The sequence below is a fragment of the Strix uralensis genome, chromosome 25 (assembly GCF_047716275.1).
Source record: "Strix uralensis isolate ZFMK-TIS-50842 chromosome 25, bStrUra1, whole genome shotgun sequence".
Classification (NCBI taxonomy): domain Eukaryota; kingdom Metazoa; phylum Chordata; class Aves; order Strigiformes; family Strigidae; genus Strix; species Strix uralensis.
Window position 1 is genome coordinate 1,838,454 of NC_133996.1, and position 15,720 is coordinate 1,854,173.

At 46.0% G+C, this 15,720-nt stretch overlaps 1 protein-coding gene across 4 annotated transcripts in view; it reads right to left on the reverse strand.

Moving 5' to 3' along the window:
- Positions 1 to 1,049: 1,049 nt before the first annotated feature.
- Positions 1,050 to 15,720, reverse strand: part of HIVEP3 (HIVEP zinc finger 3) — a 278,600-nt gene continuing 263,929 nt past the window's right edge. For all 4 annotated transcript variants that reach the window (XM_074894254.1, XM_074894251.1, XM_074894252.1 and 1 more), the window contains 2 exons: positions 10,318 to 11,378; positions 1,050 to 7,497 (listed from right to left, as the gene is read on the reverse strand). In XM_074894254.1, coding sequence (XP_074750355.1) covers positions 6,604 to 7,497; positions 10,318 to 11,378 — 1,955 coding nt within the window. In that variant the 3' untranslated portion in view covers positions 1,050 to 6,603. The remainder of the gene's footprint in view (positions 7,498 to 10,317; positions 11,379 to 15,720) is intronic.

Here is a 15,720-nt window from a genome sequence, read left to right on the forward strand (position 1 = left end):
TCAAAGACTGGTCAGAGTGCTGGAGGCAACGGGGTGAAGATGAGCAGGTGGGAAGTTGCCTAGAGGGAACGGATGGGCTGAGGGCAGCCTGCTCCTTTGGATGGACAATTAGCAGGGGGAAATCATAGGCTTTTTTTTTTTTTTTTCCCTTTTTTTTTCTTTTTCTGAATGGTCATGGTCATTTCAGGAGCAGCACTGGCGGTGGACCAGCCTCAGGCAGGCCTGGCTCCCAAGATGTGATTTTTGCTGCACTTGGGCTTGCATTAGCTGAAAGCGTGGTCAGGAAGGTTGGGGTTCACAGGGGTGCTGGGGTACAGCGAGCCCCGGAGCTGCTCCCTGCCGGCAAGGTGAACAGGCAAAGCAGGACGAGGAGGGGGGCAGATTCCCTCCCTGCTCCAAAATACCCCCTTTAGGGTGGTTTCCCTCCCGCTGGCCCTGTGTTGGGGATGCCCCAGGCAGCGGGGCAGGCAGCACCCTGGCAGGGGCAGAGGAGGGATGCCCAGACATGTCCTGGAGGGGGAAGGACACTCTGGAGGGATGTGACAAGGAGGGAGTGAGGAAAGCAGCCCTCTCTGCTTTTTTTTTTGGGGGGGGCACGCTGCTTCACCCGGCAGCGGAAGGCCTGGCAAGACCCCCATAGGGTGTGAGGCCACTGCGGGATGCTGGGCAGCATCCCAGGTTTTGGGGGATCCAGCAAGGAAAGGCACCTCTTAAAAAACCAAACCCAGCGATGCTGCCTGCAGACGGTCTCTGATCAGTGCACTGAGTTCAGTCGGGCCTCTGCAGAGCCCCATCGGAGCATCCCCCACGTGCCTTTGCTTCACCACCTCTGCACTGCAAGGAGGAAATACTGAGAAAAATATGTTCGTGGCACTTCTGTTACAGCAGCACTTTACATGCTCTGGGGTGTTTCAGCAGCGATTGCTTGGGGCAGGGGGGGGGCTGCAACTTAACACTGGTTTATCCAAATTTGCCTCCATTGTTTTACAACCCAGGTCCCTGACTGTGCTAAATAAAATCAAAATTAAAGACTGCCAGTCATGCAAGTAGTAATATGTTGGGACTTTAAAATTTATTCCAACATGCTATTTTTTTAAAAATACGCTCAGACTGAGCAGACAATCTGAGCTGTAGTAAAGGCAATATTATACTTGTAAAAACTTCTCATTCACAGTACAGATGTCATTTACAATAAGGGTCACAAACATCAAATACTGAGTATTTTTTCTTCTTCTTTTTTTTTTTTTTGTTGTTTTGTTTTTTTGTGGTTTTTGTTTGGTTTTTGTTTGTTTTTTTTTTTTTTACATCAGACTGTGCTTTTACCTGCATTTTTTTTGCACTGATATAACCATACAGACATTGCAAGATGCAAGTGTAGAAACTGGAGTTAAAATAAAATTACAGGCAAAACTACCAAATTACATTGTACGCTGTACATATTTACAGTACCTTTTTTGGAATGTATTGCCATTTTAAGAACATATAGAAACTTTCTACAGACTATTCCACTTACAGAATACATACACCTTTTAGAAAAAAAGGCAAATATTTATCTTACATGAGACCATGTATATTAAATTTGCGTACACATTATTATTATTATTATTTTTTACATTACATTTACTAAAGTGATCGTAAGTGCCATCATATCTCAGTAATGAAAACAGATTTGTTTTATGCCATCAGGACTGATTTTTTAAATTTTTTTTTTTTATTTTTTGTAAATAATTTACAATATGGTTTTATTTGTAAATACTGTGCAATAGATGGAAATATTAAAAAAAAAAAAAGGAAAAGCACATGATGAAACCAAGTCAGCAAATGAAAAGCTATTGCAAGAACAGCAGAAAAGGGCTAGATCAAACTGTCCAGGATTTTGCATGAAAATTGGAATAATTTTAATGACTTCTGCGTGACCAACAATATTGCTTGTTCAGGTGCTGCTTCTGTGGATTTAAAACAAAAACCAGGTAAAAGTGAAAGCTGTCTTAAGAGAAAATCAACTCTTCTCCATATTTTTTGGTGGAGGTGAAAGAAAAGCGATGGGGAGGTGGCCAGCTGTGGCTGACACGGCTCCGGCAGAGCTGACGGCCGGTGACAGGAGGGGTGCTGGGCTGCTTTGCCCTGGTTGCCTGCAGGCTGGCACCCCCAGCTCTGCCCGCAGGCAGCTCCAGCTGCCTCCAACCAGGCGAGCGGGCAGCGGGACCAGGCGAGCGCTCACAGCAAACCCTGGCAGCTGTGACAGGGCTCGAGCGAGAGCGGGGTTTGGGACTTGGCCGGTGGCTGTTATCAGCCAGCAAGAGCACTGGCTGAGGAGCGTAACTTTAGAGACAACAGGGCTGAAAATGTCACCTCTTAGGAGCAGGTGATGAAATACATTTCCCAGTCATAAGCTGTAAAGTCACAGCTACTTCATCATTACTTTTAAGAGCTTCCTGCTGCAGTTCCTGGGTATCCAGCCAACAGCCTGTGAATAATTAGAGCTGACAGAGATCTGCTTCAAGGCACGAGGTCGGTTTTGGGAGCCAACTGCCCCCCTCTCCTCCTCCCATGGTCTGCTCAGTCCTGCAAGACACCGAGCTCTGTAACCTTGATAAAAGAAGCTAAATGCATGCTTAAGCACAAAGAAGTTACTGAAACTCCAGAAATGCTTAAGCTTAAGCCAATGTACAAGTGCTTTATTAGCTCTGGCTATAAGGCTTGGTACTTAACATGACTGTTTCAAGGAGTTATTTAAGAGCATGGGCCAAGTCCTCCATGCAGAATGATTTCTTGGGTGCCAGAGCATCCGTTTGCCACTGAGTACCTGCATTCATGGGAGCTACACAAACAGCTTACCAGGGAAGGAAATATCAGAGCAGGGTTTTGGCCAATTAACCAGCTACATAACAAAGGGGAGCAGACAGTCTCTGGAGGCCACATGCCTTCACGGACTATAAATTTAAGAACCTCTGCCATAAGAAAAGCAGGGGATTTTATTTCCACCTGCTGATGAAAAGGAAGGGCTGGGCTCTGATTTTTAATTTGCCTATTTGCATTATTAATACATCCCCTTGCAAATAATACTGCTAATTGCTCTGCAAAGCGTCTGTACGGATACAAACTTAGCCACCCCTGCAGCCCTTGTGGAAAGTAAATCAGGATTTATCAGCTCTAGTTTGCAGGCAGAACAGACACCTAGAGTGATACGAAAAGCTGTGACCTGCCAACAGCTTTCACCACGTGTGACACAGGAAGCCACCAGGTGCTCCAGGTAGGGAAGGCAGCCACCAGTGATGGCTGGGTCTTCAGCCCCGCTGTAAATAACATGCAACTCTATGAAAATCGATGGAGCTGCATCACTGTGTTCCTTGGCTGAGTATGAGGCAGAGGGGAGACATGATTTGCACAAGGTCACGCTATGATTTCACAGCAAGGCTGCCCCTCGGGGACGCCCGCCCTGCCCGCAGACGGAGATGCTGGTGCCGGCGCGGAGGAGGACACCCTTCCCGCGGAGCTCTGAGCTGTCAGTGTGATAATTAGCCCTTAAGTATCAATTTTTTTGTGTGTGTGTGTGATCCTTTTTGCCTATCCAATAGGCCATATTGCGCCCGTTAGGTATAGCATGAAGCACCATTTCACCCCAGCCAGAGCCTCCCCTGCCACGCCCACAGCTGCTCTGCTGAGAAGCCAAACTGGGCCGAGACTCGGCACAGCCTTGGGGTTTTTTTTGCCCATCTCCTGAGTTTTCAGCGGTCCCTGCATGCGCCCACTCCGTGGCTGCCAAGTGGTGGGTATGGGATCCGAGCGGGGCATGACCTGGTGAGCACCTCACTGCTGCATGGCCCTTTCCCAAACTCCTCTCCCCGCTTTTTTTTGGCTGCGGGCGAAGGCATCCGGATGGTCGCACCCACCGCTGCCCCACGCAGCACCAGCTGCCAGCCTGGATGCTCTGCAGCTGAGATGCAGAAAGCTTCAACTCATCTTGAGCTGCTGGAAAAGCTTTAAAAAATAATAATAATAATAGTAATAAAATAAACCGCAACAACAAAAGCAAGAAACCAATGTAATGACTTCTGGGTTTTGTTGGGTTTTTTTCTTTTCCTCTGTCCAGAAATGACAGAGGGAGAAAAAAAAAAAAAACCCATGCAAAGTATCAACAGGTCAAGGATTAAAATACAGTTACAGAAAGAAGCCGAGCAAATTTGATCTAGCCCAAAGCTCATGTCAAACGCACCTAACAAAACCAGGATGCTGAGGAGTGCACAACTGCTGCAATATTTTTCTTTATGTACAATTTATATATATATATATTTTTATATATATATATATAAAAATTAAATACAGAAAGCTATCTTGGAATAATGTTAAGAGTGTGACAAGGGCGAGGGGTGAAAAAGTGGCAGAAGCCACGAAAGTCAAAACTGTTGCTAGATTTGGTGGATGGTTTCCAGGGATGCCCACACCGACCCTGGCTGAGCAGTCCACTGAGAGTCATCTTGATATTAAGCACACGCTTAAAGCCTGAGGAGGATTTAAGCTCGTGCTTAAGAGTTTCACTGAACAGAGTTGCTACGGTGAGCTGAACTCCCAGCCCCTGCTCTTGCCATAGGATTTGGCTGGGTTTGAAAGCAGGACCAACTTCCAGGCTTGGGGCCAAAGGGGGAGATGGGAAAAAGGGAAACTTGATAAAAGTGCTAATTAAGGTATAAATGGGTTCTGGATGTTGTTTTGGTCAGTGTCACAGCCTTAATGTTATTTCCATGATATCTTCTTTTGTACTTAATTCCCTTTACAAGAAAAGAAAAAAAAAATCACAGAAGATTATTAAAAAATTTATATTATTTGCCCGTGAAACGGGAACAGTTCATAGCTCATCAAGTCTGGCAAGGAAATATGTTCTCATTCAGGTTTTATTTGATCTCTTTTAATTTTTTTTTATTTTTATTTTTTTTTTAAAAAGTGTATTACGTACCCGATAAACTGGAACAGCTCTGAAAGAAGAAAGAACTGGTCCACTGGTTAAATATTCATATCTTTTTTCTTTTTTTGTTAAAATAAAAAAAAAGAGGTTTGTACAGATTCCATAGACCAGAAAACCCTCTGAAGTAGTAAAGAGCTTGCTGTCTGCTAGGGCAAACATGTATCGAACATTTGTAGTTTAAAAAGTGTGTTAACGTGACAGAGAGGAATGGCTCCATCGGGTCTCTCTGTATTTGGTATCGTATCTATTGGCAGTAGAGGCCATTGCTCTGCTACGGATGGTCATAGTTAAAAATTTGCTCTGGAAAAAGTTATTGTGCATGCATAACAAGCTGATTGCAAACATTAACCACTCAGCATCATAACTTTTTTCTTCCAAAACACCAAAAAAGGGCCCATCTGCACAATAAGGACTACGTTTGTGACGTTCCGCTTAAATAAATAAATAAAATTAAAATAAGACACAGAGTTACAGAGCCGCAGGCATGCAAACGAGCAGAGCATAAACTACTCCTGCATCCCTAGAGCCCAACGAAGCCAAACCAGCCAGGACTGAGTGGGGATGGGATGGAGGGAGCTTGTCCGCAACTAAAAAATTACGGAGGAAAAATGGTTGCAAGGCTGAGTTTACTTCCACTTTTAAACCAAGGGAGGGTGTTTACAGAGGGCTTTCAAACCCCAGAAAAGAGGGGCTCTCAGGCACAGGCATGACTTTGCCGGGGCGATGTGGGGAGCATCGCGGAGCGGCCGTGCGCGCAGGGAGCGGGCGTGGGATGGAAGGATTAAAGCAAGCAGGAGGCCGGCTCGTCCAGCGAGAGACACCATTCCTGGCACTGGGTCTACATTTGATACATTCCTATGTTCTTGCAGTTAAATCTTTGAAGAAGAACCTTTTTTTTGTCCCTTTTTTAGAAAAGTGCTTTGATGGGTTCTGCAGGAGGGAGGGATGCTCAAGATTCATTTTCTCTTTTGAGTGACAATTTCTCTCGCTGCGAATGAACCTCCCCCTACTCAAGGAAGTGCTAGTTTCATTTACAAGTTCAGGGTAAACACGTTTTTCAAATGTAAAGCAGTCTCAACTGTTTAAAGCACAACCATAGGCAATCAGAGGGATGCGAGAAAAAAAAATACAAGCACTTTGCGAGAATTAAATAAAGCATGTAATAAATACGAATCATAAACTTCTGTACACAGGAGCAAGGGTTTGGTTTTTTTTTTTTTTTTAATCATTTAATCAATATAAAAAAGTTTTTCTGTTTTGTTTTTGTTTTCAGTGCATCTTCTTCCTCTTAAAATGCTTAACCCTTTCCTTTCTGCATCTCTCAGGCCCATAATTACGCACACCTAAATGGCAAAAAAGACAAGGTCTAACAAACCCCTTTCCAAAAAACTCTAAAAAAATATTCACAGCCTCAAACAGTTTTGTACATTTCAAGCAACAAAAGGTATAGAAAAAGGCACAAGTAACTGCATACATGTGGAGATAATACCAGACTGGGACAAAGAAAACCAGGAATCTTCCATGGGTTTGGTCATTCACTAGAGTGCTTCTTATAGCGATGATTATACTAAAGGAAATAGTGTTGAAAATGTCTGTTGATTTTACATAGGAAGCCTAAAGGTGGAACAGATGGTGGAGGCTTAAGCACTTCCTGTGTTTTCATCCACCTTTTTTTGAGTTTGACCTAAATCTGCGTGCTCTAGGTGTGGACTGCTCTTCCTGGAGGTTCCCCCTTGGCGACTGGGCTCTCCGGAGAGGTTTCTCCTCCGGACAGAGAGCGGCTGGGCATGCGAATGGCTCGATGAGGGCTCTGAGAGGCAGCCGGTGCTGCTGCTTCGGTCCAACGGCTGGGAGGGGAGATCTGAGATGAAAGTGCAGGATGATTCAAAAGAAGTGCTCGAGCTGCCAGATTGCTTCTTGCCCGTTTTTTTCAAGGGTTCTTCCCCACTTGTCGAAGGCTTTGGAGAGTGCTCGTCGGTTGTGCTGGGGCTGGCTGGGGATGCCGAGCAGCCTGCCTGCTCCGCGTGGCTAGACTCAGCGAACATTTTTACCCTGTATTCCTCCTGGTCTGTCTTTTGCTGAAGCTCACTAGTCCTCATTTTCTCTTCTAAGTAACCACTGCTTGTAAGCTCTGGGGACAGTGTGTATTTAGAAACCTTTGCAACCGGGGAGACAGATGCCGACGATGGCTCCCGTGGGACCTGTGGTTCCTCATCCCTCTTGGGACCCCGGTTGAACTCCGCGAAGCTGCTGCTGCCAGAGGTGAAGTATCCTGCTTGCAGGGACACGACTGAACTGGGCACCAAGCTGGGATGGGTGCTTGGCCTTGCCTGGACCATCTGGATGCCCCCAATGGGAATCATAGGGTATGGGGTCCTCGTAAGCTGCTGCGAATGCAACGGGAGATGGCTGAAGACATTCTCCTCCCCTCGGCTGGGACCGTGGACGTGTATTTCATGAGGTGCCTGCAAGGGTCTGGAGCAGACAGGCTGTGTGACGCCAGGTGAACATGTTGGGCTTCGTGGTTCTATCTTCTGCACCGGAGAGGGAAAAGAAACAGCTGAATCAGTGCAACACGCAAGTTACAGCATGAGCATCATTAATGTTCACTATAAGGATTGGTTATGTTAACATTTTATTCTAATTTGAGGGATATCAATCAACTGAGGAAGATTTGGACCCCCAAAACTTTAAGGTAAGGAGCAACACAACCCGCAGCATCTGCCTTCTGGGTACAAGTATGCCCATGGTCTGTTGGGGCACAGATCCAGGGTTTTGGTTCAGGCTTGGATCATTACAAAATCACAGAATGGTTGGGGTTGGAAGGGACCTTTAAAGCTCATCTAGTCCAACCCCCTGCAATGAGCAGGGACATCTTCAACTAGATCAGGTTGCTCAGAGCCCCATCCAACCTGACCTTGAATGTTTCCAGGAATGGAGCATGTACCACGTCTCTGGGCAACCTGTGCCAGTGTTTCACCACCCTCATTGTAAAAAATTTCTTCCTTATATCTAGCCTGAATCTACCCTCTTTTAGTTTAAAACCATGACCCCTTGTCCTATTATCAGAGTTGCCTCTGAAACCCTGGCAGAGGACGCCAGCATTTCCTGCCATCCAAGCTGCTTTGGATCCCTTTCAGTACATGGGGTTTCTGAGAGCCCAGAATAATTAAAGCAGGATTACATCCTTACAGATGATAATTGCAAGGATGTTTTGGACCAAGTAAGAGATAGCATTAACTATCGTTTGACAAAAAGCACACCCATCAGTGTGGTCCCCACCACCACCCTCATGGTGTGGTCTGTAGAAATCAAGGGTTAAGACCCTACCATTTTACCTTTTCCTCTTTCTCTCTCGGTGCTTCACATAGTTTCCTAATGTACATCATGGAGAGATATGTGGCTAAACAGAAATGGATTAATTAGTGATGAGGTTATAACTAAACCCCTAAACAGGACTCCCTGGAAGAGGAAGCAACAGAAATGAAATCAACTTCCCATTAAGATGGGGTTAGCTATAAAATTTGAGGATTCACTGGAGGGTGTATTTCTTTATAGGATTATGGAGAATTGCCTGACCCTACAAGCTAGATCTCTACGAAGAGGCAACAGAGGAAAGCAGCAAGAGAACAGAAGAGAGAAAGCAAGAGCCACCGAAGATAGTGTATACTTGGTCAGCAGTTACAAGCCCAAACACTTGCTAAATCTCACTTATCCACATGAAGTCTTGGCAGAATCACTATAGGGATGCTGGTAAACCCCCAAACAAATCCCTCAGTAATGCAACAGTATAGAAGGAGAGACTATCTACTGCAAAAGCCAGCGGGAAGAGAGATGGTCATGGTCAGGCCTGATGCACAGACTTGGCAGAAAGCCTTACACTGAAGCTAAGTGAAGATTGTCTCCAAGTTTCTAAGCAATGCACAGGGCACCAGTTTTGAGCACAGAGCTCAGTTTGGGATCTGATAAATCTACATCTGATCTTTCTGTTTCTTGTAGCCTTACCAGGAATGTAATTTTGCAATGAAAGCCCAGCTGTTCATCTCGCTGATAAATGGAAAGTTTCCCATTCGGGTCTTTATTGTTGCTTTGGAGGCATGAAAGGAGCAGGAAAATGGAGCAAAAAGTTATGTGTGTGACAGCATAAGTTGAAAAGTGTGAATGGGCAGATAAGCAGGGGTATAAAATATTGTCTCCTACTGTGGACTAGGGAGCTTAGGGGATTTGCTTCAGGTAGAGGCAGTGGGCAGTTTTCCTGACAGAGATGGTTTAGAGTTGAAGGACTGGGGTTTCCACAGCACTGAGATTCACCACAAGAATTTAATTGACAGGAAAGGGAAATAACATTAAAGTAAGCAAAAGTTTGGACCTGAAACAAAGGATAGTCTCTGAGAAGGTAAGACACTCATAGTGGAAAGCAGAAGGAAGGCAGCACCAGAAGACTGTACGTTATCATAGACATGGAAGAAACGCACACTGGGCAGCGTGGCTCTTCTGGAGAAGACCTGGGTCAGCATCTGCCATGACAGGTTCTCCAGGGGTTGTATAAAGGCCTCTCTCTTCCCAGTGCAGTCCCTAAGGGCTTGAATGTCTCCTCACAGCAGTTTCACAGCAGAGCAACTCCAGCAACTGAATCTCATGTTCATCAGCATAAATTACAGGAGAGCCAGGCACTTCAGTAGAAATGGGAAACATTCCACCAAACCCGATGTCTAATTTGCCTGTGGCAGTGGGAGGAACATGCAGTTTTCCTTTACCCATAGGATTTGATATGTCCAGCAGAGAGATTAAATAATTTTCTGGACCCAGTGGGAAACACCTCTCTGTGCTGAAGAGAGAAGCGAGATGAAATCAGAGATGTCCAAACAAACATTTCTCAGCAGTTAATCTATCAGAGTTGGCTGTGTATGTACATAGCCCCGGAGTCAGCAATAGAGTGCAATGGCTAGTTCAGATCTGGTTCAGGTCACTGACCAGTGAAAAATGGTCACAGCTTCTCCGCAGCTGGTGAAATCTCAGAAATGGGTATGAAATTCCCAGGGAAAAAAAAAGCCTCTTAGTTATAACTAGTCATTATTAACCAGTCATCCTTCCTGCTTGTCTCAGCAGCAGACTGGTTGGGTCAGGAGTGTAAATAACCCCTTGGAGAAGGGACAATTTTATTTCTCTTCAACTGAGATGGGCAGGACCAAAATGGGTGGAAAACTCATTGCTGTCCACTGTCACTTTCCTCTGGGTTACCTGTGACATCGATCAGAGTCAGTCACTACACACTTCTGCATTGCAACCTTCATTAAAAAACTTATCAGAGAATGTACTGCAGGGACTAGAAGGCAAGAGGGGCTTGAACTTACCAGCTTGGACTCATAGAGCTGTACGTTTTTGCCAAAGAACCTGTGAGGTAGAGGCATCGAAGATAATATCCCATGCTGGGCTTGATATGAGCTCTGAACTTTGTCATCTGCTGCTGATTTGCTAGTACCAGGCAAGTCCTCTTTCCCAGGGGATGGATACCTAGACGACTCTGAACAGCCTGGAGACAAGACTTTCTTCAGCGATAAATATCTGACTGATGACATCTCTCTGCTTGGTGACGAGTGCCTCACAGGGGAGACTTCTCCTTCTGGTGGAAGGTATGTTCTTGGGGACAGCTCTCTTCTGGGGGAAAGATGCCTGCTGGGCGACAGCTCAAGTCTTGGTGACACACATCTCAGTGGAGATGCCTCCCTCCTGGGAGAGACACGCTGGCAAGGAGACAACCCTCTCCCTGGAGACAGGCACCTTAGAGAAGACAGTTCTCCAGTTGGTGAAAACCGTTTCGGTGAAGTTTCATTTTTGGTTAATAGATGCTTTCTTGCTAGCATTGGTCTGCTGCTGCCACCACCTCTGCCAGAGTCCTGGCTCGGAGACCACCTTTTTCTTGGGGAGGTGTCTTTTGAGGTTGACAGGTCCATAACTAAGGACATCTGTGGCCTTGTGACAGACTCTCTTTCAGCAGAAGCCAATTGTTCGGTGGAGGTCAAAGCTGGTCTGTGGAGACTCAAGAAGCTGTGGCACACAGCAATGTCACTGCTGTCTGCTGACCACTTTGTTTCCAGCCCTGAGGAGGAGGCCTGCTGGCCTTCACCTAATTTTTGGCTGCTGGAAACAGTGTCTTGGGCTAAGGACAATGCTATTTCGGTGCCTTCCTCTTGAGAAGATGGAGAGCCACCTGAAGAGTGCATCGGGAGGGCGGTGTGTTTGCCTTCCGGCAACTTTAAAGGTGGCTCATCTTGGCTCTCCTCTTCCTCCTCATCTTCCTCATCTTCATTGTCATCATCATCATCAGATTCCTCTAGGTCTGAAAACTGGTGTTCCTCAATTGGCTCAGATCCCTCCCGCCCCTCAGAGTCCTGGAATAGGTCTTCACTGGTTCCTGAGGGATGGGCAAACACAAAACAGAGAGTGTAAAAGACACATACAGGGACTATTTTTCTGCTAAATCTGCTCAAAAGTTCTAAGGGGACAAGAGGAGAGAGGACCTGGCTATTTCTTAGATCTTGTGCTTTGAAGTCTGCACTCTTGCCCTCTATGCCAACTCAACTCCTGAAGATCCCAGCAGATCCCAGTGAATCCCACCATTGGGACCTCCTGCTCTACCCTAATTCTACTTCCAGCCATTGCTCTGTCAACACACGCAGACATCAGTCCCTGCTTTTGCTGTATACCTTCACACACTCTGCCTGCCTTTCTCTAGAAATGCAAAAAAGGCTCTTAATAGATGAGAACAGCAGCACTATCATCCTTTGGTGGGCTTTTTATGACTATTTGTTGCAACGGTGCCTACAAAATATCTACAGCTGCCAAAGTACAGGAAAGTTGCTGGGATGACTGCTCCCATCCTTCACATCTTGAGCCTTTTCCTGCCTAGATTATGTGACAGTTAAACATTAGCAAGACAAGACTTTTATTAAAAAGCAAACAATAGGGTTGAAAGAACCCCTGTGAATTTTTCCTTATTTTGATAAATTCTAGCTATACCGCAGACAATTCTTTGTGGCAGAGGTTTTTGCTGTTTGTTGAAGGCCTTGCACAGGGATGCGTTGTTAATAAGTGCTTGTAAACAGTGAGTAGTATACAAAAATCAACTGCTAAAGGAATTGAAATGTATCTGCAGGTAAAAATAGAGCATCTCTCTTCTGCTTTAAGGGCAAGCAGAAGCTTTCTGAGATTGGTACCAAGCTCCCAAGCAGATCGCTGCCGGCTCACCCACTGCTCTGCTCTGCACTGAGAAAAATCTGCATTTCCCCACGCCAGATGTGCAGCGATCCTGGCAGAAATGCAAGCTCAGGCTGAAGAGGTCCATCGGGAACAGCCACTGGATGTCACTGTAGCTCAACAAAATTCCACTGTCAGGAGGCTTTCCCTGCAAGTCCCCACTGCTCTGGAGGGGCTAATAAAATACCAGTTTCTCAAACTCTGTTTGTGCCAAGCACCAGGACGATGGGTGCAGAGCTGCTGGGACATGCTTGGTCTTTGGAAGGAGAGTGCCTGGATGCTGCTTTGACACCTGCACGAAGCCGAGTAACTAACTGCAGCACTGCTGGCCTCTTTTCCCCATCAGTTCAGCCTAGGACACAGTTTCTCCTCTGATGAACACTGAAATGGTTTTCCATTTAGAGCTGCCATCTGTCAGCAGGACAAGCTGGAGAGAAAATTAAATGGAGCTAACGCTGAGGCTGGACCACACCTGCCTGCAGCAGGCAGGGTGGTTTGCAGAAGGGGACTTGGCCACACAGTGAGAAGTCACTGTGATCTATGGATAAAAAGTCTAATTTTGTTTACTTCGAATAACAGGGCCTTACTAGTAAATGTTCATGAAATATTTGTCATTACCAGTGAAATACATGTATTGTACCATGGCTGATTATCCATCCAAGAGTCAGCCTGAAATGCATCTCATTTGCTCCCCGCCCCATTTCAAAAGTATCTGTTAACTAGTCCATAAAGCGAGACCTACTGCAGAACTCATACAGCATCAAGTCGAAGCCAGCAGCTCTCCACCATGAGGCTGACTTGCAGTGTGAAATGCTTCTATAATGATGGTATTTGCTGGGCCCAGGATCCAGTGGCGGGTTGTTTGCAAACTCCCAAAGGAGTTCAGAACAAATATTATTCCAAACGACCAGTTCTCCCAGCTGTAGGGTGAACTGTGCATATTTCTGGTTTGGAAAAGGAATGCATTTCAGTACCAGAGCTATGAGCTAGTCCCCGTCTCTGGTTTCGGGGTTTGACATCTATGGGCTTCGGGATGGACAGGCAGCTACAGCCTCAGCCTCCACTGTGTGGCTCTGAGAGCCTTGTCCTGTGTGGTCTCCTTTTTTGGCCCCAGTCACACAACAGAGAGGTTCTGGCCAGGACAGAGAGCAAGGTCAGAAGTATGGAGTGAGGGAAACATGAAGCCAGCTCCGCACTGGGGAGTTGTTTGCATTTGCCACCGAGGGAAACATTTCAGTCAGCCCTGGGACAGCCCAAAGGGGGTTTGCTTTGGCCTCCTAACACGCTTCCTGCAGGCAGAAAGAGAGCTCAGACCTGAGCCCTGGCTTCTCGCAACTGAAATGCATTTTGCTGAGCTAATGGGCAGAGAAAGGGCAAGTCAGGAGAAGAAAGAGAGGGAGGGAAGGGAGAGATGGAGGAAGGGAGAGGGAGCTAGTGAAAATGTGCCCTGTCAATGGCTTTGTCTGAGGGTTGCATTTCATTACACGTGTGTTATTCTAAGGTTATTCTACCAAACTGGTGCCACCATACCAAGCAAAAGCAATGCAGGAGTGAAGAATTATACTCCAATCTCCTTTTATAGTAACACCCCTTACTTTCTCCTGCCCCTTAAATAGAAATAAAAACAATCAAGTGAAATACAACCCCAGTTTAAAATAATCCAGGGAGTTTTAGGAACTGCTGCTCCCTCCCCGCCTGCCCCCGAAGGAAAGCACGGCAATCTTCCTGTGCTGGTTTGTGTCACATGGAAATAATTTTTTTTTTTTTTTTTTTAAATTAAAATCGTCCTTGCTAGGCTCTGTTCTGAGCCTCTTCACAAAGAAAAGAGAAGACACTCTGTGGTTACAGAGGGGAAGGCTCTTTGCAACCCGCTACTCTGAGAACAGGGATACAGCTGCGATCTCTGATTTCTCGTGCACCTTTCTGCCATTTTAATGTTATTTTCTCATCCATCCAAATAGCCCCAACCATTACAGTACAAAATATGATTTTTCTGACCATCTTCCTGGCTGCTTTATTTAGTATTTACTTGGCATTTGTGAGCAATGGGCCTCCTTACTCATGAGGCTGAATATTTGAAATTTCAGCAGAAGTCCAGTGTTGGCGTTAACCAGGTGAAAAAGAAGCTGTAAGGAAAGAAAGGAAACGTCCTCTGATACCACGCCTTCCCGATTTCACCTTTCTGCATTCCTTCCTGGCAGACCGTCCCACTTACACAAACACAAATGGTCTTCATCAATGGGAGGAAACAGGGACTGTATATTTTTTGTAATTCTAAAATTACACGGATTGCTTGCATAATGCAATAAAGTCCAGACAGTGCAACACATTCCAGTGAGCAGCCGCGCAGCCAACAGCAACAATGGGAGAGGAGTCCCTTCGGAAAGCTAATGGGTCCTGTCCTCTGCAGTCCAGGTAGGACCTTCCTTGTTGGGCTTAGCAGGTGTCCAACCACCATGAGTTCAGCCACAAGCAGGCAGGGACCAATGATTTAATGATGGCCAAAGAAGAAGTCCCCCAGCTGATGGTCCCATCCTTTCCGCTGAGTGCTCTCCCAGCTGACCTTGCATGCAAGGCAAACTTTTCTTGGGATTTTTGTTTAGACCTACTCTTTCTGTGAGGCCAAAGGCTGAGACTAGTTCAGCCTCATCACCTGCCAGACCTCCATTTTCACAAGCAGAGTGCTCCCATCAGCTTACAGCCTTGACAGGCTTTCACATCCCTTGCACAACACCACACTGCTGGGTGCACTACTATTAACCCTGTATGAGCCTGGGATGGATGACTGAAGGAAATCATGAATGAAAGCGTTCCGCTGGACTGGTGAAATGAGCCCTTGCAGTTCTGTCCTCAGACGCCTGCAATTACGTGTAACATAAATAGGACTCCTGATTTGCAGGTTTTTAAAAGTGACACTCAATTAATATGATTCATTAGTTCTAATTGACTATAATGGAAAGGTTTAAAATAACAGTTGTTCTTTTCAGAATCATGCAACCAACACTTCAGGAGCCACTTTCCTCTTTCCCTGTCTACCTTTGATCTGCAGAAGCATCACCGATGGGTGGTATAACAGCAGGGAGAGATTTCTGGAGACCATCAGCTAATCAATTATTTTGAGTTCCTGGGCTGAAGGAGTTCTCCAGCGATCCCACATGGGAGCAGCCTCCACTGCTCACACCACACCAACACTCTTCCCTTGGGGCAGCTACTGCAAAATCCCCAACCAGGTTTTCTTTTGGCCATGTCCTCCTTTGGAAAGGCCATGGCCAAGTACAGCATGTCTCTGCCTGATTGAAAGATTGCTCTGAAGAGCTGGAGAAAAGCCAAGAGTTCAAGCAGATTTAAAAGGAAGAAAGCCATCCCTCGAGGCAGAGTGGCACACGGTTGGCCAGGACAGACATCCTTAGCCTTAGTTAGATGTTTATTCTGTGTAGCCTGGGTCCATCCCTGTACATGTCAGGAAAGGCACTGTGAAAGGGAGCACAGGTGTCTGGTAA